This window comes from Rhineura floridana, chromosome 18, assembly GCF_030035675.1.
Source record: "Rhineura floridana isolate rRhiFlo1 chromosome 18, rRhiFlo1.hap2, whole genome shotgun sequence".
In the NCBI taxonomy this organism is placed as follows: domain Eukaryota; kingdom Metazoa; phylum Chordata; class Lepidosauria; order Squamata; family Rhineuridae; genus Rhineura; species Rhineura floridana.
Genome location: NC_084497.1, coordinates 2,082,452 through 2,109,798, shown reverse-complemented (window position 1 = coordinate 2,109,798; position 27,347 = coordinate 2,082,452). Strand labels below are relative to the sequence as shown.

The 27,347-nt window shown below is 48.6% G+C and overlaps 2 protein-coding genes across 4 annotated transcripts; one reads left to right on the top strand and one right to left on the bottom strand.

The window, feature by feature from the left end:
- The first annotated feature begins 156 nt into the window (after positions 1-156).
- Positions 157-16,410, top strand: LOC133372849 (retinal homeobox protein Rx1-like). Of its 3 annotated transcripts, XM_061601940.1 has the most exons (5): positions 157-2,794; positions 5,635-5,785; positions 5,983-6,051; positions 11,702-11,957; positions 13,122-16,410. In XM_061601940.1, the coding sequence occupies exons 3-5, from the start codon at positions 5,993-5,995 to the stop codon at positions 13,563-13,565; spliced, it is 759 nt and encodes a 252-aa protein (XP_061457924.1). In that variant the 5' UTR covers positions 157-2,794; positions 5,635-5,785; positions 5,983-5,992; the 3' UTR covers positions 13,566-16,410. The 3 variants fall into 3 exon arrangements, with proteins under 3 accessions (XP_061457924.1, XP_061457925.1, XP_061457926.1); XM_061601941.1 differs by lacking the exon at positions 5,983-6,051; XM_061601942.1 differs by lacking the exons at positions 157-2,794; positions 5,635-5,785 and having other exon boundaries at positions 6,018-6,111.
- On the bottom strand, positions 15,942-27,347 carry REEP6 (receptor accessory protein 6). Its single transcript, XM_061601943.1, has 5 exons — positions 27,100-27,347; positions 24,123-24,216; positions 22,652-22,790; positions 21,760-21,928; positions 15,942-19,062 (listed from the first exon to the last, which is right to left on the bottom strand). The coding sequence occupies exons 1-5, from the start codon at positions 27,212-27,214 to the stop codon at positions 19,019-19,021; spliced, it is 561 nt and encodes a 186-aa protein (XP_061457927.1). The 5' UTR covers positions 27,215-27,347; the 3' UTR covers positions 15,942-19,018.

The following is a 27,347-nucleotide window of genomic DNA, read 5'->3' as shown; positions in this document are numbered from 1 at the left end:
CAAGTACTGTAGATTGTTTTAAATACTGTGCTTCAGTCATTAAAGGGATTCCGTCGTTCCGTAATAGTAGCGTTGCTTCTGCAACCCGAGAGAGACATGACCTTCCCAGTCTCTGATCTGAAAAGGACAAGGTCACAGCAACACTTAGATGTGTTTAAAAACTGGTGTCCTTTTTCGAACAGCCAAACCTCTTGGCTCACTTCTTTCTCCCCACCCTGAGCTTTGAAAACACATCTTGTGAAACAGAGATCAAGGGAAACGCAGGCTTACTTTGGTCTAGGATTCAGTGTTTGCTCCTCTGGAATCCCCGGTGTGACTTGGGGCAGAACTGCATTATCTGCTCCTGAACAATGGCAGGTGTTCTACAACGTGCACTGCAGCGTAGTCCTGATGTCATCCATGCGCTGTGTATCTTCCGCACTCCAGTTGCTCGGGACCAGCTCCAGGTTTGAGGGGTGCCCTGGGCAATGTGTTCACTCCTGTGGTCCCCCTGCTGCACTAGTGGGTCCTCTCTGGTGAGCTTGGCAGGTGGGTGGCCGTTTTGATTTCCCACAATGCTCCAGAGTGGCGCCATATTGAAGGCATCACAGGGTTTAAAATGGCAGCTTCCCTAGGCCCATCTGGGTGCTCATAACTTTGGAGCTCTGGGGGAGAATGGGAAATTACTGAGGGGATGGCCCCTGCAGGGCCCTCAGCAACTGCCCAAGGTTACCAGGTGCTGGCACCAGGCCTGCCCCTAATTCCACGTTACTGGTTGTTTGCTGGAGTGTCTTGGAAAGAGATGGAGCATGTTGGAGGACAGGTTGCAAGTGAGTGAGGACGAGAATCAATTGCAGCGTCATTGTTACTGTGTTTTCTTGCAATGTGTTGCTCTTCCCTTAAACTGCATATGAAGACAGACAATGAAGAACAATGTTCTACGTGTATAAAATTAGGCGCAGCGTGGAAAAAGAGAAAAGTTTGTCTCCCAACGCCAGAATTCAGGGACATCCAGTGAAGCTGAGCATTGGGAGGCTTCAGGACCAGACGAAAGGAAGTCGAGCTTCTCACAGCGCAGAGTTGAATTGTGGAACTTGCTCCTGCCAGAGCAGTGATGGCCACCAACTTGGACGGGGATTAGACGTATTCATGGAGGACAAGACCACCAGTGGCTATGAACCCCGGATGGCTATGTTCCACCTCTACCGCCAGAGGAAATACGCTTCTGAATGCCTGTTGCGGGGAGAGTTGCCGTTGCTCCAAGTCCTGCTTGCTTGCTCCCTAGCGGGGCCTCTGGGTGGCCACTGTGAGAACAGGACGCTGGACCAGAGGGGCTCTCTTTGGCCTGCTCTTAAGTTCCCAATACTAGGCGAAGGAATAAATAGGTATTGGCTTTGTAGGGTTCCAGTCTGAGGTGGGAAGATAGATGATGGCCAGCACTTCAGATGACTCGAGCCTTGGAGAGCCACCCATAAATGTGGCGAAGAGCCTGCAGTGCTGGCTCCCTCTACTTTGGAGAATGTGCACAGGGCCCAGCTTCTTAAAACAGATGTTGGCACAGAGCAGTCGCTCACTGGCAGAGCCCCTGCCTTGCATGCGGAAGGTCCCAGGTCCAATCCCCGGCTGCATCTCCAGGTAGGGCTGAGAGAGACTCCCTGCCTGAAAGCCCGGAGAGCCACTGCTGCCACTCCGAGTAGACAAGACTGACCTAGATGGACCAAGGGTCTCACTCTGGAGATGCTGTGGGGGATTGAACTGGGGGCCTTCTGCATGCAAGGCAGGTGCTCTTCCCCCTGAGCACTAAAGTTCCTTGCACTGGAGCCAAAGTTTCAGACAAGGGTCTTTCTTCACCTGCCTGGATATGCCAGGGAATTGTAGCTCTGAGGGGCAGTCTTCTAAGAACGCCCAGCAGCCTGAACAAACTCCTGTTCCCAGGATTCTTGGGGGGGGGGAGACATTGTTTCGTATTCAACTAAGTTTTATTCAGAGTAGACCCACTGAAGTTAATGGGCCTGTGTTAGTCATGGCCATTAATGTCAGTGAGTCTGCAAGTCCACGACTGTTGAAGTGGTGCAAGAGCTTTAAAAGCATGCTGTCAATGTGACCTTTAAGGCAGCTTGCTATATGCTGAGCCAGGCCATTGGCCCAGCTAGCTCAGTAATGGCTGGCAGCGGCTCTCCAGGATTTCGGGCAGGGAATTTTTCCCATCCCTACCTGGAGATGCCATTGGGGGATTGAACCTGGGACCTTCCACATGCAAACCAGATGCTCAAAGCACGGAGCTGTGGCCTTTTCCTTTAAAAAAAAGATTCCAGTCAGTCCTCATGGCTGTGAATTAAAGAGCTGAATTCTGTGCTGCCTTTGGCTGTGCCTGACCTAGCCCAGGATTGACTACTCTGACTGGGAGCAGCTCTCCAGGATTTCAGACCTATATTGGGAGACTGAATCTGGGATCTTCTGTGCGCAAACCAGGTGCTCTACCACAGACCTATGGCCGCGTCTCTGGTTTTGTGCTGCTAAAGTTATATATATATATATGGTAGGAAAGCAGGCAAAGGCCTTTGTTGGCAATGCCGTGGTCTCAGCCAAACAAAGGTTAGCAGTAAAAGAGCCCCAGAGGACGTGTGTGTCTCTCTCTGTCAGAAACACCAGCTTTCCAATCCCCCATCTTGTCTGCCGTCCAGATTTTTGACCCTTGATTGAGTCTCAGACTAATCTGCTTGTGTCTCTCTCCGAGCTGGATTCTGGCACCTCTGTAACCCCAAGTCACTCTCGCCGGCCGCAAGAAGAGGAATATTCTGAAGTGGGAATCCAGGTTAGTTAATAGGAAAGACTCGAGGCTGCGATGCACGAGCTGAGGGCCGTTGCTTAACAGCTGGGTTTAAACCAGAGGAAAAATTCTCTGAACAGTTTCTAGCAGGAGGGGAGGTTCACCATTGGCAGAGCAAGCGCACAGCTTCCCCCCCCCCCACACGCACAGTTTTTAGTTTTGCAGCCGCAGCAATGACATCAGAAGCAGCAACTATTTTGGCAGCCTGGATGCTATTTCACATCCTCCATAATGCCCGGGATCTCCGAGTAAATTCAGAGAAAGTTCTGGGAGGTGGCAAAGTTCAGGGGGAAAAATATTAAGGCATGAAAAACTCCCAGAACTGCCCAATCAGGGCGGAGCATGCTCAGTTGGCACGGAATGCTGCCTGACTGCTGGGGTGGGTCAGTACAACTGGGAGGGTGGAATGGAGTCCTGTGGAAAAGGGCACGGCTGGATAGATGGCACCCTGAACTGAAACATTCCACACTGTTGCATTTTTTGCAAGGTGGCCAGTGAAATGGTACAAGCTTAGGAAGTGGGGAGGCTTGAACTTCCTCTGCACCCTTGTAGATAGGTTTCCCCACCTTCCTGTACCGGGGCTGCTGTTCGCCTCTCTGCCCAATAACCTTTCCGTGAAACTTTTAGGGGCCCTTCTACCTCCCTAACGGAGTCCAGCCCTTGCCCTGTCCAACAAGGTCCTCTTCAGGAACCAAAAAAGTGATCAGCCCTTCTAAGAGCTGGTCACATGACCACCTCTCTTCCCCCCCCCCAAACAGTTCAGCTCCTGGGCTTAGTCTCCCTCCCCCAAAAATCCTCCTTTTTCTTGATAAGCTGACACAGTGTCTCTTAAGCGTGATCAGCTCTGGTGTCTAAGAGGCTTAGCCAAGTGTAAAACGGTCATTTGGGTGAAGTAAACCCCCTTGATACCCCACCTTGCACCTCTTTAGCCAATTTGCCTTCAATTAGACTAATTGGGAAACAAGCAAAGAAGTGTAGCATTAATATTTTAAAGTGATGAAGCGATTACAGGCCCCGGCCTAATCAATTTGCTATCTGCGCCTCGGAAAGGCAATTATCATTTGTCCAATAATCGTCTGGCTTCTTCCTCCTCCTCTGTGCAGCAGGAGGCGTGCCCAGGCAGGGTGTGGGAAAATTAAATCCTCACACCCTCAAGGCTAGCAGAGGCTGGAAACTGAGCTGCTGGATCCGTCATGCCAAGACAGTTACTTTTGCTGTGATGTCAACTGCTTGGCGTGGTTGGGCACCTACCAGTGTTTACGCCCCAGTAGGCCTCCCGCTTCAAATTCCCAGAGCTTCCCTGTTCTGTTGTTCCTCTTCCTGGCTAGGGGTGGGCGAATTGATGCAGTTGTTGAAGGATGACTGTGTTGCACTTCTCATATGGTTTTGGAAAGTGCAAATTTGAAAGATTCAGCTTTAAATGAGAACTGGGTCACCCATCCCTAATCCTGAGGGCACCAGCCTGGCAATCGATGCCTGAGATGGAAAGATCTGCCAATTGTGGTTCTCTCCATTTCTCATTTTTCCAAACTTAAAGTCAGTAAGGATTTAACTGTCACATAGTGCATCTTTGTATGTCATTTTCACTCATATATTCATTTTTATGCATGCTTTCCCCTGTGCATTTTTGTAAACATTGGTTGGCCAGCTGCATTGCAACATTTGAGGATGGCTGTGAGTTTCAGGTTTGGGAAAGTTGGATTTGATAGATTCAGCCTGAAATGTAACTGAATCGAATTTCTTGCCCATCCCTACTGAAATGCGAGGCACTATTACTATGCAGCCAGAGCAAATTTATCATGAGTTGGCTGGCACCCCCCCCCAAAACACACACCCCATTCTGCATTAACTTTACACACAGCCTCTCTTACTTTCTTCCTTGGTGGAAATCCTTGTCAGTTTCACTGTTGCCTAATTCCAAAAACAGAATCTATCAAATCCACACTTTCTGAAACAATATGAGCACTGGAACACAGCCATCCTCTGAAATTTGCCCCTGTCCAAATATTGTGATGCAGTTCCCTGTGTAGACAGTTAGTTTCTGGGTCAAGGGGAAGTGCGTGAAGTCAGCCCTGCTAGGGAACAACACATTCCCCAACCAAATATTTAGGGGAAAGCATGCAAAAAAGAGAACATCTTAGTAAAGGTGTGTGCACGGGTGTGTATGTGCCTTCAAGTCTGTTACGACTTACGGCAACCCTATGAATCAGCGACCTCCAAGAGCATCTGTTGTGAACCACCCTGTTCAGATCTTGTAAGTTCAGGCCTGTGGCTTCCTTTATGGAATCGATCCATCTCTGGTTTGGTCGTCCTCTTTTTCTACTCCCTTCTGTTTTTCCCAGCATTATTGTCTTCTCTAGTGAATCATGTCTTCTCATGATGTGTCCAAAGTACGATAACCTCAGTTTCATCGTTTTAGCTGCTTTATACTGAGTCAGACTCTTTGTCCTTCTAGCTCAGTATTGCCTACACTGACTGGCAGCAGCTCTCCATGGCTTCAGACAGGAGGTCTCAGGGATTCATCCTGGGGCCGCCTTCTGCATGCAAGGCAGATGCTCTACCCCTGAGATACGTGTAGCAATGTTAAAGGCTTGCTTTTGAAATGAGATAAAACTCTTTATATATTTTTTAAAAGTCCTTTTAATTTTTTTTAAAAACGCACACACAAAATATTTTGCACCTCTGTTGTTGCTAGTGAATAATAATCGCCCATTCTTGTTCTTTCCTGGCTTTGCGGATGGGCAGCTTATTACACCTAAAAAGTTAATTGAATTGAAATGTCATTTAATTAATTAAATGAATTTAAAAGACTCTACTCTGGACAGATGGCAGAAGTTCAAGGGTGGCAAAATCGAGACGAAATGGCCTTCTGGCTGAAAGGATCCCAGCACTGAACTTCTTTGAGGGAACTCTGTACAAACTCAAAGGAATCGTATTCTCTAGCTAGCCTTCAGAGAAAAAGCTGAAGAGTCTCAGGTAGGACACAGGATGGGAGGAGAAGGTTCTATACCGTGTGTTGGAATATAAATATCTGCACAAATTCACTTTTAAAATCTGAACCTGGGCATTTTGTGTATTTGTTTTCAACTTGCATCATGAGAGAGGTTTTGGGAAACCTAAATTGATTAATTTTGGTCCTTGTTTCTCTTTTTTTTTTTTTTTTTTTTAAAAAGCAATTTGTCCATGCAGATAAAAAGAAGGGCATCATCTCACTATGCAAAAACTGTTGCAATACTGGGAAGGTAAAACTTTAGTGCCCTTGCCAAAGAAAAACTGAAAAAAGCAAGAAAACATAACTGCAGGTTGTTCTTTCCTTCAAAAATATATAAATGTGTATTTGAGGGGTGGGGGAGAAATTAAATTCAGTTTGCACTTGGAGCTGCATTTATCAAATTCGCACTTCCTGAAACAGGAGGAGAACCAAAGCACAGCCATCCTTTGAAATTTGCACTTATCCAAATTTTGTGATACAATTCCCCAGCCAAAGAATGTTTACCAAAAAAAAGAATATGTTGGGGGAAAGTGTGCATAAAAACAAATATGAAGTGAAGTTGAAATAACATACAAGAATGCATTATATCTGGAGAAACCGCTGGCAAAAAATTGTGCATTAGTCAAAACTGCCTACAAAATGCGTTTACTAGGAGAAATTTGCACTAAAATGCTGAAGGATTTTCGTGAGGATTTTTTTTTTAATTGCTGCAGAAATGTGGAGAACTGAATCTAAGACTGGAAAAATGAGAAAGAGGGAAAACCGAAATTGACAGCTCTCTCCATCCCTAGTTAGTTTTATCTCCAATGTTCACTGTTTACGCAAAACAAGCTACTTTAAAACTTAAAACAAATAGCAATCATGTTAAGTATTCATGGGTCAGATCCTGTACTACCCACTCTAGAACAAGAGTTGGGAACCTCGGGTTCTGCTTCCCACCTCGAGTGTTTTTGCCTGACTGCAGCGTTTACTTTGTCCTTTTACTCTGCTCCTGCCTCTTGCTCGCTCGGATGGGGAGGGGTGTGTGAGTGTTGCGTAGAAACCAGCCTTCTGGCATTACTTGCTCCGCCCACTTTTGCCCCTGGCCCTGCCCACCACTGGCTTGTGGCCCCCAGAAGGTGGCCCAGGAGAGAAGGTGGCGGCCCCTCCAGGCTGAAAATGGTTCCCCAGCCCTGCTCTGCAATGTCTAAATCCGTTGGCTTTCTAAATTGCTAATATCGTAAGAATATTACTCAAGTGTGAATATTGTTCAACTGGGCTCCTGCTGGGAGGAAGGGCGGGATATAAATAAAATAATAAGTAAATAAATATAAACTGTGTAGGTAAGCGGCCTGTACGTTTTGATCCTTAAATGTGCTTCCTTTTGGGGCCTGACAGGGAGCCCAAATCCCTTGGTCTGTACCAGGCATGGGGAATGCGTTGGCCCTCCTGACGTTGCAGAACTACATCTCCTGCCATCCCTGGCCATTTGCGTCATGCCTGCTGGGGCTGATGGGAGTTATAGTTCAGCAACATCTGGCGGGCCAAAAGTTCCCCTGCACCTGGTCTACACAGTTGGATTTATCAAGTAGTTATTTCCAGACAAGAGTCTCTTGAGAGGTTCCGAGGCTTCCTTATAGCGTGCCACACAATTGTATAGCATACACCACCATTTTTCTTTAGGCTGCCCTGCAGCATTTGACTACGGAGAAAGGCTGCGGCTTGGGGACAGAACATCTACCTTGCATGCAGAAGGTCCCAGCTTCAATCCCCCAATGGCATCTCCAGGTCAGGACTGGGAAAGGCCCCGTCTGTGAAACCCTGGGGGACCACTACCAGTCAGGATAGGCCAGGGGTTGCCAACCTGTGGTCTGCGAGCGCCGTTGAGGTAGTCTGCAAAAACGCAGTTAAAAATCATACAGCACCTAGCATAGCACATTGCAATGGCCAAAGGCCATTGTTTCTGCCCCCGGGGGGCCCTCTCTCCAACTCAGCGGTGCCCCCTTCTTTTCTCTCCCTGTCTAATCATTCTTTCTCTCGCCTGTAATGAGGGGATTCCAGTAATGAGGGGATTCCAGCGGGATGCTTTTGTGTGGAAGACAATCAACTTGAGGAGGGGGCTGCCTGGCCCATCATGACAGTGTGCCTCTGCTCTCTTCCCTAACCTCAAACCGTGCCCCCGCATCCCCCTGCCCCTCCCACCCCCCAGTCCAGCCCAGTTCTTTCCGCTGGGTGAACTGGAGGGACGCTTAGAGCAATTACTTAGCCAGAAAGTAGCCGTCAATCATTCTTAAAGGGGAAGGCCTCCAATTAATAACCTTGTCTTAATCCGTTGGACTCATTGCCAATCTGCAAGGGTCCAGTTGACATCTGCAAGACTAAATAAAGAATTTCCCTTGGGGCTGTAAGGCGAGGTGGGCACCGTGACAATTAAGGCGACTGGCGGAGAATTTTGGCTGCCAAAGGAGAAGTTAAGACGCATGTTTGTCTTCCCGAAGGGGGCCTGCAAAGTTAAATACTTCTGAGCCAAGTAGGGCCCCTGAGCAGGTAAAGGAGGTTTCTTTAAAACAAATTATTTTGCCTTGTCTTGTTTTGATTTTTTTTTCTTTAGCCGTTGTTTGTTGACGTTGCTCTTTAGAGATTTCCTCTCCCACCAATGGTGTCAGACAATCTGTTTGTAATATAGAGAGTGCTGGAGGGTTAATACCCTGATCATCACCCCTGAGAAAATGGTGATTTTTTTAAAAATTAAAAAATTAAAAAAGAGCAAATTTATAAAATCAATTGAAAAGAGAGGCAGGATCAAAAGGACGGAGGCGCATTGCAGAGGGTCCCCGTTAACCTCCTCCCCCAAATCACAGAATCCCAAGATAGATGCAAGTGATGATTCATATTAAGGTCATCATTCTCAAAATGCAGTTGAATCTGTTCAACTGGAAGCAGACTATAATGCCCACCCTTTTATGCCTCGATTTCTGCCTTACAGAAAGTGGAATCCCCCTCCCTCCACACACAAAAATAAGGCCAGCTTATTGGACCCCGCAGCTAGAAACGTTATTACTTTTCTCTCAAATATTAAAGATTGTGTGCATGTGCTCACACATGGGGACATGCACATTCCCCACTCTGAATGCTGGATCCTTTGCCTCCTGGTCCCCATAACATCTTTGGAAAACGAAAATGTTATCTAAGAAATAGATCAACATTTGGATAGCAACTAAATCCCCAAGAGATTGTGCACCTCTGCGATGTCTTCCCTTCCAGTCCTTGAGCTTAAGAACTTAAAGACATAAAGAAAATTGCCGCTGAGATGGTGAGGCTGATTGTTTCAAGAAGAAAGAAAGAAAATGAAAAGAGGGGGGAGAATTAGATTGACTGTAAAAAAAAAATCAGATAAAGAATCGGCCTATGTTTTTTTTTTTAAACTGCATAAATTTAGATAAGGTCTTCTGTTAAGAGTTTGCGTAATAAAGCAGCCTCATCATTCGGCAAGTCTTGAAATTATCCCTAGCTTCTTTAGTGGGTTTAGATGGGTTTACTCTGAAGAAGAAGGTCAAGCAGCTATTTGGGAAAGGAAAGGAATTGTCAGAGAGAGAATTTAAGTTGACTCATTTTTTTTCCCGGGGGGGGGGCACAAATACGGTAGACCACAGATGTGTTTGACAGAGAGGAAAATGCAACAGTGTGCAAGAAGCCTTCTCTGTATGTGTGTGTATATTGGGGGCGGAGGGAAATGCCTTAAATTTTCTTATTGCGGTGCAAGGGTTTGTGTCAGGAGAGGCAAATCTTTCACTTTGAGTCATTCTCCATTTCTCATCTTTTCAATCGTCAGTTCGGTTTGTGATTTTTTCAACAAAACAAAAGTCCTCGTGAAAATTCATCAGCATTTAACTGCAAATTTCTCCTAAGAGACACACATTTTGTTTCAACATGTTTTTAAAGTCTAATGGAGACAATGGGATAAACACCTTCACGGCAGCCCAACACACTTTGTCGCTCGTCCCTCCACTGGAGACTGGTCTAGTAGGGCACATGGGGCCCTGCCCCACCAATCGTAGCCTCCCCCCTTTGTACATACAACCAGTCTAGGGGGCGACAGGGCCTGGTGCCCTTGTAGAACTCAGTGAGGAAGAAGAGGATGGAGACAAAACTAGAACGTGTCGGCTCTGCCTCTCATTGGCTCTGACGCCGCCTCCTGCAGGGCTCACCGCCCAACGCCCCACCAGTCCCAATGGGCACCCGCCACCCCTGGGTCCTTCTGATGACACCCCTCCCTGCCCTTCTCCCAGGGAATCACTGTCTCCGCAAGCAAACGGATCACATTCCCCGTTGCACAAATCCCCCAAGGATTATGTACTGCTGGTGTCTGTTGAAAATTTATTTAAATGTTCCTGCTAGATCCCTTGCAGATAAACCAGGCGTTGGCTAATCCCCTGTCAAGTGCCACAGACAGATTTCAAGAGTCTCTGGCTATAAAGCTTAACAGGAGCGTGATGCAAGGCTGGAAGACGCTTAACGGGGCCAGGCTTCATAGCATTGTGATGAGGAAAAGTGGCACATATGTACACACACACACACTGTTCCTCCTGCCTTCAGGCACTAGAGGGCAGTGACTTGATCTGGGTCAAAGGCAGAAATTAGATTTAAAAGTGAGCCTCTTTAATTTGCACTTTCCAAAACAATAGGACTGGAACACAGCCATCTTTCAAAATTTGCATGTCTCCAAATTTTGCAACACACTTCTCTGGCCAAGTAACTTGTATAAAAATGCACATACTATGGTAAAGTTTGTGCTATATGTTAGAGAAAATAGCATACAGTAAATGCATTACATTAGAGGCAATTGCTTGGCAAAAATGTGTGTATTGGGCAAAATCGCATAGAAAAAATGTGTCTATTAGGAGAAATTCGCTCTAAGTTGCTGATAAATTTTCAGGAGGACTTTTTTTAAAAAAAGCGATCTGATGTGGAAAGGCAGAGAACTGAGTTTGGAGAAGTGCAAATTTCGCAGTGTTTTGGTTAGCATCTTAGAAGAAGAATAGTATAGTAGAGTTGGAAGGGGCCTATAAGGCCATCTAGTCCAACCCCCTGCTCAATGCAGGAATCCAAATCAAAGCATTCTCGACAGATGGTTGTCCAGCTGCCTCTTGAAGGCCTCCAGTGTTGGAGAGCCCACTACCTCTCTAGGTCATTGGTTCCATTGTCGTATGGCTCTAACAGTTAGGAATCTTGTTTTGGAAAGAGCAAATCAGGTGGGCTCGCCTTTAAATGTGGACTGAATTGAAGTTCTCCCCCATCACTAGCTGGAGACAATCCCAAACCAAGCAAAGTTTACAGAATTTAATAGTGCTCTCTCTCTCTCTCTCTCTCTCTCTCTCTCTCTCTCTCCCCTTCATCTGTAGTCATGCACTCATCTGCCTGGTTACTAACCTGCAAAATAAATAGATAAATGAATAAATGTTATTAGCTTGCTAAGAGTCTGATAGCCATTGTTTCTGCCCTTACTACACCTCCCCCTCAACAGCCAGCATAGAAATTCAGGCTACCAGCCTCTTAGATCTACCAAAGGGACTGGCAGGACCACCCCATTCCCCCTCAATAACCCCACTGCATTTCCATGCTGGCTGTCCTCTGCGCCTTACTTCATATTAGCGGAGGGGAGACAGAGCGATCTGTCCCTCCTCTTCCAGCCTGCTCACTCGCCTACATGGCATTCCTGGTCACCTATGGCGAGTTGGCAATTTGTTAAATACAAAGCCCGGTAGATCTCCTTCACAAAAAGTTCTGGCACTCAGAACTAGCAGGAGCTCAACAAATATAGAATAGTAGAGTTGGAAGGGGCCTATCAGGCTACTGAGTCCAAGCCCAAGCCCCTGGCTCAAGGCAGCTCTCTGACTTCTGACCATTTCTACAATCCACAGACAGACCTCCAAGATGTTCCTCAGTAAGTGCGAGGGAGAGCTGAGCAAGCGGAGGAAGAGCGTAGACAGTGAGGGCACCACCCCAGAGAATCTGGATGAAGAGCAGCCCAAGAAGAAGCACCGTCGCAACCGCACCACCTTCACCACCTACCAGCTGCATGAGCTGGAGAGAGCCTTCGAGAAGTCTCACTACCCAGACGTCTACAGCCGCGAGGAGCTAGCCATGAAAGTCAACTTGCCAGAGGTCCGAGTTCAGGTGAGTGAGGTCTGGGAGGAGCTCTTGGGGTCCTCCGGGATTAAGGACAGAGTCACTTAGCAGGATCCTGCAGCCGAGTAGTTCCTGGGTTGGACGGTACAGACTGACGGTGGAGGATTTCATGGTTGAATGGTTTCCCCTGCAGGGCCGGCCCTACCATTAGGCAGAGCAACGCTGTAGCTTCAGGCAGCAGATGCTGGAGGATGATAGAGCTGTCCATTTCAGTTTCTCTTGCTTTTCTCACTTTTCCAGCTAAAGTCCAGTTCTCATTTCCACATCAGTTAGCTATTTGTTGTTGTTTTTAAAAAGTCCTCGTGAAAATTCATCAGCACTATAGCAGGACTTTCTCCTAATGGGCACATTTTTGCAAGGTCATTTCCGCTACTATAATGCATTTTTTATTTTATTTATTACATTTGTTAATCTCTTTACTACACAAATACAGTATATGCATTAACGGTAACTTACAGTTAAAAAAAATTAAAAGTAAAATATTTGAATATATATATTCTAAAACAACAGTATATAAGGCAGTGGCACCTTGCCTGGTGCCTAAAGAAGGATAACGACGGCACCAGGCATACCTCCCTGGGGAGAGTATTCCACAAACGGGGGCTGCCACTGAGAAGGCCCCGTTCTCATGTTACCACTCTCCGCACCTCTTTTGTGATATTTTGCAAGTATGTGCACTTATGTGCACACTTGACCTCAGCATATGCATTTTTGCACACATTACACAGTTGAAGAACTGCATTGCAATATTCAAAGAAGCCCTTGGTTCCTCACCTGCCACAGAAGTCAGTTCCTTGGCTTTCCTCCCCTCCCGGTTATCGATGTGATAACAAGTCCCAGAGTTCCCTGGGAACAGGGATTGACTGTTAAGCTGCTCTGAGAACTGCAGCTCTATGTGGGGTATAGGAGTCTTCTAACAACTCGCAAACCATAGTTCCTAGGATTCTTGGAGGGGAAGCCGTGATTATTTAAAGTGGTATCATACCGCTTTAAATGTACTGTGTGGATGTGGCTTTTGTTATTGGCGAGACATTCCAGGGGTTCCAAGGGTACCGACCTTTCCAATGAGCGGCTAGCAAGCTTGTGTCTCTCGGGTGGGTCAGTAAGGCTTAAAATGGGCAGCTTGCCTGGACGCATCTTCACTCTTTGCAGGTCTGGTTCCAGAACCGGAGAGCAAAGTGGCGCCGTCAAGAGAAGATGGAAGCCAACTCGATGAAGCTTCACGATACCCCTATGCTGTCCTTCAACAGGCCGCATATGTCGGCCAATGTCGGGCCAATCAGCAACCCCCTCCCCTTGGACCCGTGGCTGACCTCTCCTATCTCCAGCGCCACCACCATGCACAGCATCCCAGGATTCATGGGCCACACCCAAAGCCTACAGCCAGCCTACGCTGGGCATTCCTTCCTCAACAGCCCCCCTGCCATACCCCAGGGCATGCAGCCGATGCCCCCCACAGCATACCAGTGCCCCACAACTTTTGTAGAGAAGTACCCACTGGAGGATGTCGACCAGCGGAGCTCCAGCATTGCATCGCTGCGGATGAAGGCCAAGGAGCACATTCAGACCATCGACAAAACATGGCAGACAATTTGACGGCGGGGTTGGCCGACCCTGCTGTATGGAAACACCGACCGGGTGGGACGGATTCACGGTATTGGCATGGTGGGTCTTTTCAAGGAGGCTCTCAGCTTCAAAGGACTATAATTTGCTGCATCACACATTAGAGACTGTTTCAAATGAGGGTCCTGCTAGGTTGGCTGATGGTGTTGTTTTGCAGTCCGTGGTCAGACCTGGTCCTGAACGAGAACATTTAGCACCATTAACTCAAACATTCAAGGACTCCATCTCCCCACTTTGAAGGGATGGTCTCTTTCATTCTGAAAGATGGTGGGGGCATTGGGGTTTGGAGGAGAGAATTCTGCACAGCAAATCTGTCCTTGCATGGGTGTTGGTTACATGGTTATGGGAACGACTGAAACCTCCGCACAGGCTCTCCCAATTCTCTCTTCTACCAGGGGCTGAAAAGGCATCTTCTGGGGATGCTCCAGCTCTGGTTTGGACTTGATGGGTTCTGTCATTTCTGCATCCCCGGAAAAGACGTCTTCCATTTTGAAATCAGAAAACAGATGTTAGGTTACCAAAGGCTGCGATGGTGATTGCAAAATGGGACCAGCCACTATCGGCAAGCCTCAGACGTCGAGCCAAGTCACTGGTCCTCAAGGAGAGCAGATTTCTTGAGAACAACAAATATACATATATTAAATAACCATCCAGCTGGTTCCAAGACTGGCACCCATCAGTTGTAAATCCATCCAGGCCAACAGACAGTCCCTGGGCTTGGGAGGGTTTGTTTCTACCCAAAAGCGGATAGGCTGTCCAAAGCAGATCACATTCCAAAGTGGGTGCGCCACTTTCTTGTTTACACGCCCATTTTCCTTTTCACAGTTTGTGTATGTGCATACACACGTTTCATTTGCTCTGCTTTTTTGTGGGCAGAGGTTTTCTCTGATCTATGAATCGCCCCCTTTGGTACAATTTTCACACTCCAGAGCTGAACCGACAGAATGAAAGGGAGAAAATATCTTTTTTGAAAGTCTCGTTTTTCTCAGCCCCCCCCCTTTTATTCTGCAAGTTGTGCTTAGAAAACAGCCCCAGTTCTCATGAAAAACACAAAAAGAGGCAGTAGATATTGTTATATTGGGGTATATTGTAAAAAAATAACAAAAACGATATTGTTAAATAATAATGGAGGAAGAGGTGGCTTGGGAGAGGGGCTTGAGGAACAAAAGGTAGGCATCTTGATGACACCCCTCCCTCATTTCCCGAGGCACTTATTTTTGTGCTTAAAAAAAAATTCCCAATTGGTGCATGATGCGCTGTCATTCCTTACTCAGTAAGTAGCAAAGAGAGCGAACTGTCTGAGAGGAGAAATTCAATTCAGTTCCCACTCAAGGCCAAATCTGTCGAATTCGCACTTGCTGAAACGACATGACAACAGAGGCCCAGCTGTCCTTCAAAATTCACACCCACCTGAATTTTGCAAAGCAGTTCTCCAAATGCTGTCTACAAAAAAATGCATTGGGGGGGGAGCGGAAGTGTGCACAAAAATGAATGTATTGCAATGAATATGGTCTGCATCCCACCCAGCCCACCATTTTTTGGGAGGTTCCCAGCAGCCAGGGCTAGGAAGCACCGCCAGAAATTGGGTGCTGGTAGCCCAGGCACAGCGCCCTTTCGGCTCTAGGCTTTTGCTTTGGTGCGAACTAAGCTTTTGCAGGGCTTTCTTCACCTCTCTCCTTTCTCTGGCCCAGATGGCGCCTTGTCTCCCGCTCCACCGGATGGGTGTCAGACCCAATTCCATATCGCATGCATGGCTGCCCCACAACAAAAGGGGTCTTGGGGACGGCCGTCTCTCCCAACCCCTGGGGCCGGTATTGTCATCTCACAACAGACGCGAGCCTGTACAGGGAGACCTGTCAGGTTCATTACAGGGAATCGGTGCTCCCATCACTCGGGGGTAAATTTACAGGTGGGGCGCAGAGGGGCCCTTCCCCCCATCACTGCCTACACGGCAACCCACCAAGGGCAGTGTTTTTATTTTCAAGACAATGTCCAAATCCAAGGGCAGAGGAATGGCGAAGAAATTAAGTTTAGCCCAGCTGAATCTATTAAATCCGCACTTTACGAAACAATATGAGAAGTGAAACAAAGCCCTTCTTTGAAATTCGCACTTAATCTGAATTTTGGGGTGCAGTTCTCCAGCCAACCACTGGTTCCCAAAAAAAATCCACACATTCGGGGGGAAATGAAAGTAATATACAAAAAAGCTGATTACATGAGGAAAAATTGCTTGCAAAAATGCATGCATTAGTCAAAGCTGCCTGCAAAAAAGTGTTTACTAGGAGAATTCACACTAAAACGCAAAATAATTTTCATGAGGATTTTTTTAAAAACACTAAATTTTGCAAATTGCTGCAGAAATGTGAGGAAGTGGATGTAAGATTTGAAAAATGAAAATCTGTGAGGTCTGAAACGGACAGATCCTTCCATGCCTACAAAGCCTGGGGTGCCGATAGCTATTGATGCTGCAACCGTCAAGGCGGTGTCTTTATTTAATACAAGGCTCAAAACAAGAGGCTGCTTCTTGATGAACAGGTTAACACACTCCTGTAGAGGAAGATGAAGGCAGCCACAAGCAAAACTAAAGGTGGGAAGTTTTAGCTCCAACTCAAAATAACTAGAGACAGTGTTTAACTCTGTCACGAATCGGGATGATGGAGAAATTTCATTCAATGCCATACCCACCCCTGGCATCGCCCTATATCTCTGAACCCTTTGTCGCATCACAACATTCACTCAATATTTTTAATAACGAGACTTTTATATTTTTATTTTTATCATCCAAAACCCGATGAACAGAGCAAAATAAAATAAAATAAACCAGGACAGTGCCTCAGCAAACATTCTTTTTAAATTAGCAGCCAGCCACAAACGGGATTGCCAAACCACCCAATCTTCATCACCCTTAAAGGACAACATTCAGAAGGTCTCCAGGAGCTCTCAAGCTCACGGCTCTGAAACGCGGCCAAAGTATTTTGCAGTGTTTCAGAGTGGCACGCTTTCTTTGAGGATCTAAAAGAGGAAGGGGCCCCCCAGGAGAGACGTTCAAAGCAGGAAACCAAAGTCGGAACTTGGGAGTTTCTGGAGTTAGCCAAGGAGCATGTTCCATCACTGAATGCCCCCACCTCCCTGCTGCCATATTAAAGGAAGCGCATCTGCTTAGGGTGGCCTCAAGAACCCATTAAACTCTCGACAAGCAGCTCAACATCAATACTGGCAGGTCAAAATTGGCCTTAATTTCTAACCCTTGGCACATTCCCAAGCTGTACTTTGAGAGGGGAAGGAGATGTGGCCAATTCTGATACTCCTTTTTAATGCAGTGCAAGATCAGGGCCGGCAAGCCTCGCCTGTGTGAGCAAATCTGGAGACGTACAAGTGAAGCGTTAGGATGATGTGTTGGGGGGGGGAAATCAAATCCGGATTGCTACACATTCCCCACATCTGCCCCAACTAGAAGGCCAGGAGCTGTAAATTTGGCAAAACTCTAGATTCTCCATGCTGGCCCTTTGTCGAGACAAGTCCTACAAAGGTACTTCCAAGGGTTTCCTCCCTGAGCAAAGCACGGGCGCAGCATTTTAGCTACCCTTTCCACATCTTCAGACACGGGAGAACGATTCCCAGGTAAGCACCCATGCCTTCATCAAAAGCAGAAAAGGTCCCAGCCCATCTGTTAAGCCGCTTCCCAGCCTCTGCCTCTTTTCCAAGGCCCACGCTGGATCAGCAAAGCTTTGTTAAAGCCCCCCCCAACCTTCCTGCGTGAATTAAGTTGTCAGAGGTCTAATTGGGTCTCTCTCTATCCCAGCGACAGCCAAAACAGTGATATCCAGGTGTTGTGGATCGCCACTCCCATGATCCTTGGCTGTGCTGGCGGGGGGGGGGGGTCATGGGAATTGTAGTTCATTGCACCAAGTAAGGAGGTGGTTCTATGGCCCACATAATACAGGTGTGCGTGAGAGAGAGAGGAGGGGGACAAGTTCTCCTTAACTTTTTGCTTCCTATGGGGAGATGGCAATATTGGTGGATGCATCCAATTTCTCCCCAACCTGGCAACCGCCTGGGATTGCTGGTCTACAGCCCCCATCTCCCATGACTGCTGGCCAAACCACCCTACCTGGAGGCCAGCAACAACTGGAGCCAGTCAGCTGGGAGGAGACTGAGCTAATCACAGCTAAACGTTTTGGCAAAGGTCTTGATTTGGGGGGAGAAGAGGGCGATCTCAGGCCCAAGCGGATTAGCATTCATGTTTCCACAACCATCCAGATTTTTTTTAAAAAAAAATCCATCAACCCATCAATAATTTCAATGATAGCCTTAGATCAGGGATGGTGAACCCTGGTACCTTCCAGCTGTGTTGGGACAAAATCTGCTAGGGTCCCAGGCCACCAGGCATCCCAGCTGGGGGTTGATAGGAGCTGGGGGTCCAACAGCATTTGGAAAGCCAGAGCCTGCCCATGCCTGTCTTAGAAAAAGATCATTCCCGAGAATTTGCAGGGAATGCAAAGTTGGAATATGGAGGAACTAGACAGAGGTCGGAAGTGGACCCCGTTTCTTCCATGGCCCACACTGCTGGACTGGCTTGCCGTTGATGCACAGAGCAGCCTTTCCCAACGTCCAGGTCCCCAGATGTTGCTGGACGACAGTTCCCACCAGGCACTACAGCCAGCATGGCCAACAGTCAGGAATGAGGGGAACTGTCGTCCAGCAACGGGACCCAAAGAGGTTGGGAGAGGCCGGCGCAGAGTGTGGTGCTCAAGCAAACGGCTCGCTCCGTCCACAGAGATTCTATCACCCCAGGAAGACTGGGGAGGAAACACACAAGTTGGTTCCTGCTGTGTGTGACCCTGAGATGGGGGGGAGGGAGAAGAGAAGCCTGTATATTTGTTTTGCTTTACCCCTTACAAGTTGTACCAGAGATGCATAACTGGTATTGTTGAAAGCAGCTAATATTTGGCCCCAGCTCTGGAACTGCAATTGCAAGGGGAGCCAGTTCAGGTCTGGAGCAATCTCCTCGCTCTGTGTGACGAATTTCTGTTTGTAGAGCCAAACAGGAAACCTGGTTAGATACTCCAGGGGGGGGGGGGGAGTTAAAACCTGGTGCACCCCCCCCCGGCAGAACTGCTGCACACTCTCTTGCAACGTGCAGGAGGCCTTTAAAGTCACAACGCCTTCTCTGCTAGAGTTCAAGAGCAACACGAGGCCATTTGGGGGAGTTTGGCAGGCCGGCAATGGAGTTTACGGGCATTGCACAGATTTCCCGCATTAAGGGCGGGATGGAAGCCAGCAGAGGGGGGGAGAGCTCTTATCAGAGATGTGCAGGGAAAAGAAACAGCAGGCACTTCCAGAGGCTCCAGCTTGCGATGGGAAGTTCCAGAATATCAGTACTGGGCATCCTTTATTTCACCTGGGAGTTTTAAAACGTCCGTAGCTCAGTCCGCGGTCTGGAGGGCTCGCTTCATAGCTTCATTAGATGCTGGAAGGAAAGGAAGGGAAGGGTGATCTGCGGGTTCCAGGAACACCGGGTGGTGCCTTATGCTGTCAGACTCACTGGCCCATCTAGCTCAGTATCGACTACTCTGACTGGCAGCAGCTCTGCAGCGGTTTCAGGCAGGGAGCCTCTCCCAGCCCTACCTGGAGATGCCGTTGGGGTTGAACCTGGGACCTTCTGCATGCAAGGCAGGGGCGCTTACCACTGAGCTAAGGTTGCTCCTCAACTGTGATAACTCGCAAACGCTGTAATCGATGCACAGAAGTGTTCTGGGCTCCTATAATTTACTGAAATAATTTAAAACTTTGCATCTGTTGCTTGATAGCATATAAATAAATTAATTCACATACTATGTTTCCTTCCAAGGAGCTCAAAAGCACACACAGCCATCTCCCCTGCCCCAAGCACACACACCTTCCATTTTATCCTCACAGCAACCCTGCAAGGTAGGTTAGGCTGAGAGAGATTGTGATTGGCCCAAGGTCATCCAGCAAGCTTCATGCCCCAGCGGGGATTTGAACCTGGGCCTCTCCAGTCCTCATCTGGCAAGTCCCTGGGAAGAGGGATGGAGCGTTGAACCATTCTGGGAATTGTAGCTCTGCAGAGAGGAATAGGGGTCTCCTAACAACTCTCCACACCCTTCACAAACTACAGTTCCCAAGATTATTTGGAGGGAAGCCATGACTGTTTAAAGTGGCATGATACTGTTTTAAATGTATAGTGCAGACGGGGCCTATGAGATAAAATCAACAGTTTTTATAACAAAATAGGCTTGGTTAAACCGAGAGTTTGGAGCAGAGATTTGGGAAGACTGCATTGGTTAGATTTGTGTTAAAACGCAAATCAAATTCCTCTCCCGTCCGTATCAGCAACTAGCTAAAAAAGTCCAGGACAAGAGCTCTCCCTGCCAATCAAGACAAGCGAACAGGCTGGAGATTTTCTGTTGTTGCACGGAGCCTTAAAAATAGCCACGAGGAACTGCCAGCAGCCTAATCCGCTTTAGCTAAAGGTGGAGAAGCATTAAGCTGGGTCGGGAGACAGTCGGCAGCTGGTTCTGCCTCGCAGGGGATACGCAGATCTTCCAGGAACGGGTAACGCTGGTGGTTCCCGGTCTCAGCTCACACCTGTCTTGCTAAACCAGCTGCGGTGGGGTGCCTTTGGCTACAACTGCCAGCAGGGTGCACGGGCCAGGGAGGATGGGAGATGTAGTTCAGAGACGTCTGGGGGGCCAAAGGCTCCCCCACCCCTGTGCTAAACTAAACTATGTCCTACAGGGGAATAAGGAGGTTGTGTGTGTGTGTGGGGGGGTGCTTACATACTGGTGACTGAAGCTACTGGGGGTGGAAAGCTGCCTCCGAGCGCAGATCGAGGTCAGCTGTCAGCCAGAGATTGGAGCACTAAGAAGGAGAGAGAGGAAATGGAAAGAGAGACAGGGAAACATGCAGAAGAAATAGTAAGAAGATTGTAAAGAAAAGGACTGCAAGAGCTTGGACCCCTTGAGCACCAAAACAGCAGAAGTCGAGACACGCACAGCAGATTGCAGTGGATGGCGAAATAGTGTCACCTTCCAGGGTCCGTATTAACCAGCTTTTGCATACCTGGCGCCCTCCAGATATTCCAGACTGCAAGCCCCCCTCCCATCTGCCCCCAGCCAGCATGGCCGTTTGGGATTACAACTCCCATCAACCCCCAGGCAGGTGGGGCATGAATGGGTGTATAAGATCAGTTGAATGGCAAAACTGGGCTGAGTGACAGGCTCGCAAGGTGCAATGGCGCCCACCAACTTGGACGGCTCTAAAAGCTGATTGGGCAGATTCACGGAGGGTGAGGCCGTCAGCGTCTGCCAGGCATTTGTGCTGCTTCTCCAGACTCAGAGACAGAATGCGATTGGGAGGGGGACATTGCGCTCATGCCCCACTCGCGGGCGTCCCAAAGGTGTCCCACTGGCCAATGCTGCAAAGGCAGGAACTGGTTAGGCGGGCCTTTGGTCTGCTCCAGTGGAGCTCTTCTTGCAAGTCCCAAAGAACGTTGCCCAGCTGTCTGCTAAGCGCTCTGTAGGCTGCAGGCAGCACAAATTGGGCTCTGGGAGAGGGCCAGGCACGCTGCAGGATCCCTTGCCAAGGTTGCCGGGCCCAGCTGCCACAGCTCAACTGGGCTAGCCCTGACACTGTTTTGCCTATTTAAAAGGCCTTCAGGCTGTCTTTTTAAAGAGGCAAGACCCTTTCAGGGCAGCTTCCAGAATGGAAACGCAAGACATCAAAGCAAATAGAGGCAGTGATGGCCACCAACTTAGATGGCTGTAAAAGAGGCTTAGGCAAATTCATGGAGGATACAGTGATCTATGGCTATGGGTCCTGAGAGCTACACTCTGTCTCCATGGTCAGAGGCAGCATGTTTCTGAATGCTGGTTGCTGAAAACTGCTCTTGCACTCGGGTCTTGCTTGCGGGCTTCCCATAATGGGCCTGTGGCTGGCCACTGTGAGGACAGGATGCGAGACTAGATGGACCACTGGCCTGATCCAGCAGGTTGGTAATAGTATTAAAAATCTAGCAATAATTTAACACAGAGACATCCATATTAAAATACTGCAAACCAATACAGTAGATTTTTGTGACATTGCACCTAATAGATTTGAGTCCATCGGCTGCTCAACATGGGAAAACCACAAAACCGGCACCTACCTTCCCTGGACACCGCAGAGGCAGCGTGGACGGCTCGGCCGCTGAGGTCACTGAGGACGCTGTCCACGGTCTGGTGGTGCTTCAGGAACCAGGGCCGGATGAGGCTGCGGTAAAGGACCTGGGATCCATTCCACGAGACGGGAGCCATGCACCACACCAGGAAGAGACACTGCAAGGGCGGGAGCGAGTGTTTGCAAAAAGGATTGAGGTCGAGGAGCGGGATTAGTATCAATGAGGGGGGCCTGCAATGAGATGCTGCAGCCGAGCCTCACCCCCCTAACAGCAGTGCCCTTCAAAGTGCCAGCCAGCCACTGGAGTACTCTATTCCATCCCCCAGCCAGTGTTTGTGGCCACTGAGCATGCTCAGTCTTCATTTGGCTATTTGGGGAGGCGGCTTGCATCCTCAGTCTACACCCTGGAAACATTTTTTGGCACTTCCACAAATGTCCTCCTGTTGTTTAGTGGCTGGAATCCTAGTGGCACTCGCCAAGAAGGAGCGACTCGGGATGCTTCGGGAACTTGATCTGGACGAATTCCGACACAAACTGACTTGACCCACACCCTCCAGACTAAATGTAGGGAGTGAAGTTATCCAAGGTGTGGAGGGAGATGAGGCTGGCAACAGCGACATGACAGAAGGGCCAGGGCATGCAAACTCCCCCTGCTCTCCCCACCCCAAAGCAATTGGATGCCTAGATAAGGTTGGAAAGAATTACATATTCCGCAGGATGCACAATAAACTAGTGGAACTCACTGTCGCAGGACATAGCAACGGCCGCCAACAGGCCTCATCCGCACTGTACATTTAAAGCACCATTATACCATTTTAAAGAGTCATGGCGTCCCCCCCCCCCCAAAGAACCCTGGGAACTGCCCAAATCTCTAAAGTTACCTTGCCGGCGTAGTAAAAGGGAAACCAGTACAGGAAGGTGTCCGAGAAAAACTCCGCAATGCTGAAGAGCCCGTAGACCACCCAGTAGGTCAGCCACGTTGTGTCATCATCCTTGGAGGGGCTCTCGATGGCTTTGATGCTGAAGACATTGGGACACGCATTCAGCACTTACTGAAATTTTGCAGGAAGCCACAAAATGTCTGTTGTGGTCCATAAGGAAGTTTGTGGACAATGGATGATCTCAGCCACACACCCCTCTACCTGGAAGACCCCCTCACTCACAACAGCGATACTGTATTTATTTTATTTATTTATTATTAAATTTATATCCCGCCCTTCCTTCCAAGGGGAACCCAAGGTGACAAATGACCAAACGCTAAAAAGATCTTTAACATCTTAACCCCCCCAAAAAATCTTTAAAAAATCTTAAAAAGCCATTCCAACACAGATGCACACCGGGATAAAGTTTCAACTTCTAAGCCTTGTTGAAAGAGGAAGGTCTTCAATAGGCACCAAAAAGATAAGAGAGATGGTGCCTGTCTAATATTTAAGGGGAGGGAATTCCAAAGGGCCGGTGCCACCACAATAAAGGCCTTTTCCAAAGTTGTGCAGAACGGACCTCCTGATAAGATGGTATCTACAGGAGGCCCTCACCTGCAGAGCACAGTGATCGACTGTACCCTTCTCTAGCTGGGGCAGACCTAATGCTTGCAGTCCTGCATGCCTGAGAGCCAAGCACACCAAGGCATCAGGGCAAACCATAGAATTTTAGAAGTGGAAGAGACCTTAGAGGTCATCAAATCCAACCACCTGCCCAGCGCAGGATCTGCGACGTGGGAATCTTCCGACTCAAACACCCCTGACTGTTGGCCACCCACCATTTGCTTAGAGACCTCTCACGGCGGCCAGTTCAGTTGGGCAACAGCCCCTACCATTAGGAAGTGTCTCCAGGTGTTTTGCCTCCCGGCAATTTCCACCCATCCGGTACTCATCCTGCCCTCAGGAGCGACAGAGCACGAGACTGCTCCATCTTCTGGTGATGGCCCCACGGACACCTGAAGGCAGCTTTCACGTCTCCTCCTAAACCTTCTCCAGTTTAAAGTCTTTAAACTGTTCCTTTCCGGGCTTGGTTTGCAGACCCTTCCCCATCCTGGCCGCCTTCCTCTGGAAACAGGGCTCCAGATGGGGTCCTGGGCAACACAAACTAGAGCTCAGTTAATTCTTCTCGCGATCAGGACTCTACACTTCGGCTAATCCATCTCTAGGAAGCCACCATGTGATGTAATCATGACATCATGTGACCACCAGGTGGGCTGCCATGACCACCGGTCAAAGTTGATCTGGCCCTGGCCCCCCGGAGCCAAAAAGTTTCCCCAACCCAGGCCTCCATCTTGGGAAGGTCAGTCCTGCACCAACCAACACAAATAAGCCCAGGGGGAAAGAACAAGCGGTTCTCGAAATGGGTACTTACGAGACGTAAGCGGGATAGAGAAAGCCAATGAGATTGCAAAGCAGGGAGGCGCCGTATCCGAACATCAGGTAGAGACTCAGAAAAGCCACCGCACCTGAGGGGGAGAAAAGCAGATCAGTGGGTGAAGGGGAACCGTCTCCAACAAAAGGAGGTCTTCAGGAGGCAGCTGGACAGCCATCTGTCGGGAATGCTTTGATTTGGATTCCTGCATTGAGCGGGGGTTGGACTGGATGGCCTTATAGGCCCCTTCCAACTCTACTGTTCTAGGATTCTATGAAAGGCTGAAGGTGCTTCAGTAAGGGGGATTTTTAAATGAGCAGGTAAAGGTCCAGCAGGACCAGGAGGCGTGTTTGCCACAAGGCAGACCTCTATTGCTCCTGCTCGATTCGTGGATGGCAGAACCACGGCAGCTCACAAAGTCACACGAACATAAAAGAGTCTGCGGGATGAGGCCAATGGCCCAGCGACTGCAGCCTCCTGTTCTCACAGTGGCCACCCAGGTGCCTCTCCTGGGAAGCCCACAAGCAAGCCCTGATCACAACAGAATATCTCCCCTCCTGCGGTTTCCAGCAAGTGGGATTTGGAAGGATACTGCCTCCGACGGAGCACAGCCATCAGGGCAAGCAGCCATCAATAGCCTAGAGAGAGCCTCTGCCTGAAACCCTCAACAGCTGCTGCCGGTCATTGTGCGCAACACCAAGGCCTGACTCAGTATAAGGCGGCTTCCTCCATTCCTATTCTGAAACCCCTGAACTTGGCACTTAGGGACAGATACATTTAACCGTTTCAGTTTCTCGTAGTCCCATTCTTATGCTCAGCTCCCCACGTTCCTGCATCAATTTGTAAACAGTGCAAATCTCTCTCGATATACACAGTTTCGTTTGCCATTTTGGCTGACATGCACATCTTTGCAAGCATCATGTATTTAATATGTTGTTTTCACCAATACATGCACTGCTAGGCACACGTTCCCCTAATATACATAGTTTTTGCACACATTATTTGGTTGGAGAGCCGCATCTCAAAACGCGGACAAGCGTGAATTTTGGATGGCTGTTTTTCCGTTGCTGAAAGTGCAAATCAAGAGAGGGGCAATCAGTTTAATTCTCACTTTTCTTAAGATACATCTTTTAATTTGTTAATAAGCAGATCTTCATATTGGAGACCCAGATCTTGGCCTTGGGAAGTTTGCTAGCATTAAGGAGCAGAAGCAGGAGAGCGAAGAGGATCTGCTGCCCAGAACAGAACAGGAGGGGGAGAAAAAGTTATTGGAACCCAACGGAGGAAAGTTCGGGAACATTAACTCGGAGACATGTCACTCGAGGGAATAATTGAACACCCTAAAGGCAAAGTCCACGCCTGCCTTTGTGAGCAAGCCAGATAAGCAACGGACGTTATGTTGCCTGGAAATCCAGCATTCAAAAATAAAAATGAAGGCGACTTCAAGACTGCCTACCCTGATTGGCAGCCACTCTGCAGGATTTCAGGCACGGATTCTCTTCCAGCCCTACCTCAAGATGCTATTAGGGATTGAATTTAGGGCCTTCTGCATGCAAAGCAGATGCTCTATGAGTGAGTTGTGGCCCTTCCCGAAATGCAACATTTTTATATTCCACTTTTCTGCTTTACGCTGACCACAGGTCCCCATCTAGCTCAGTATTGCCTACACTGACTGGCAGCCACTCTGCAGGGTTTCAAGAAGGAAGCCTTGCCCAGCCCTACCTGGAGACTGAACCTGGAAACCTTCTACACGCAAAGCAGCTGTTCTGCCACTGAGCTATGGGCCTTTGAGTTTTGTCTGTTATTTTCACAAATATATTCATTCTCAATGCACACCCCTCCCCAAATATTTATTTATTAGATTTATATCCCGCCCTTCCTCCCAGTAGGACCCCATATATGCATTTTCGCAAACATTGTTTGGTTGCAGAATTCAGACGCACATGCATTTCGAAGGAGGGCTGTGCTTAAGTTCTCCTGCCGCTTTGGAAAGTGCAGATTTGGTAGCTTTGCTTTTTAAATGCAACCTGAATCAAATTTCTCCCCCCCCTTCACTTCCTCCCCCTTCTTGACCGTTGTAGATCTTGTAAAGTTACAGGACCCACAAGACCACCACACACACCAGCTGCCATTGCAACAGGACTCTTCTCTGCGGTAAACCTGATATTCCGGTTTTGGATCCTGCCCGCCCCAAGGCAAAGAACCTGTTGTTTAACTCAGTCACGTGCAGAAGAGAATACTGCTGAATCGAGTGGGTCAGTTTCAGAAGGATGCCTTGCAATTTCCTTAAGCCTGGCACAGGAAGAGGTTCCCCTCTCCCAAGTCCCAGGGAGTGTAGTTAATTAACAAATAAATTAATAAATACGTTTCTTTTGCCCCGCTGCTATATCATGTTAGCAAGGGCCATCTAGCTCAGCAACTGAGCACCTGCTTTGCATGTGGAAGGTCCCAAGTTCAATTTCCAGCTTCTCCAGACAGGGCTAGGAGAGACTTCTCTCTGGAAGCCCTGGGGGGCTGCTGCCGATCAGCATAGACAATATTAAGCTACACCGTCCAGTTTAATCCAGAAATTAAACAGGCCTGCCTTCTGCTAAGCTTTTTTTTTTTTTAAAGCAAAGACTGCCCAGGGGTTAGCCCCAGGACCTATTTTCAAGGGCACCAATATCCCTGGCACCTCCAGGTATGGCTAGGAGAGAATCCTGTCTGAAATCCCCAAGGGCTGCTGCCAGTCAGTGTAGACATTACTGACCTCCATGGTCTCACTCAGTATAACACCTCCCTGTGCTCCAAACAGATCATGGGGCACAGCACCCAATGCCCGTTCCAAGAGCAAGCAGAAGTGCCTCTGAGCATAGACAGAGTCCCCGAACCCATTCAGGGATGGAGAGCCGTTTCCGAGCCTGTTAAGTGAAGCAAGGCTCCTTTTGCCGCCAGGTGGGAAACCTCCAAGCCTGCCCGAGCCAGCAAGAGAGCTCACCTGTCGCCAGGTAATACCGCTTGACGCCGGTCTGGGCTTCCAGGCGGCTCAGGAGGTCGCCCAGCAGGCCCGGCTGCTCCAGGAAGGAGTGGAAACGGTGCTGGAGGGAGGCCATCGTGCTCGAGGAGGACGCCGCCGAGCCGAGACGCGCCCCGGCTGCCCCCGATCTCTCTCCGCTTAGCGGTTGGAGGGGGCGGAGCTCCCAGGCAGGTAGACTCCGCCTCCCGGGGCGGGGCCGACATGTGGCA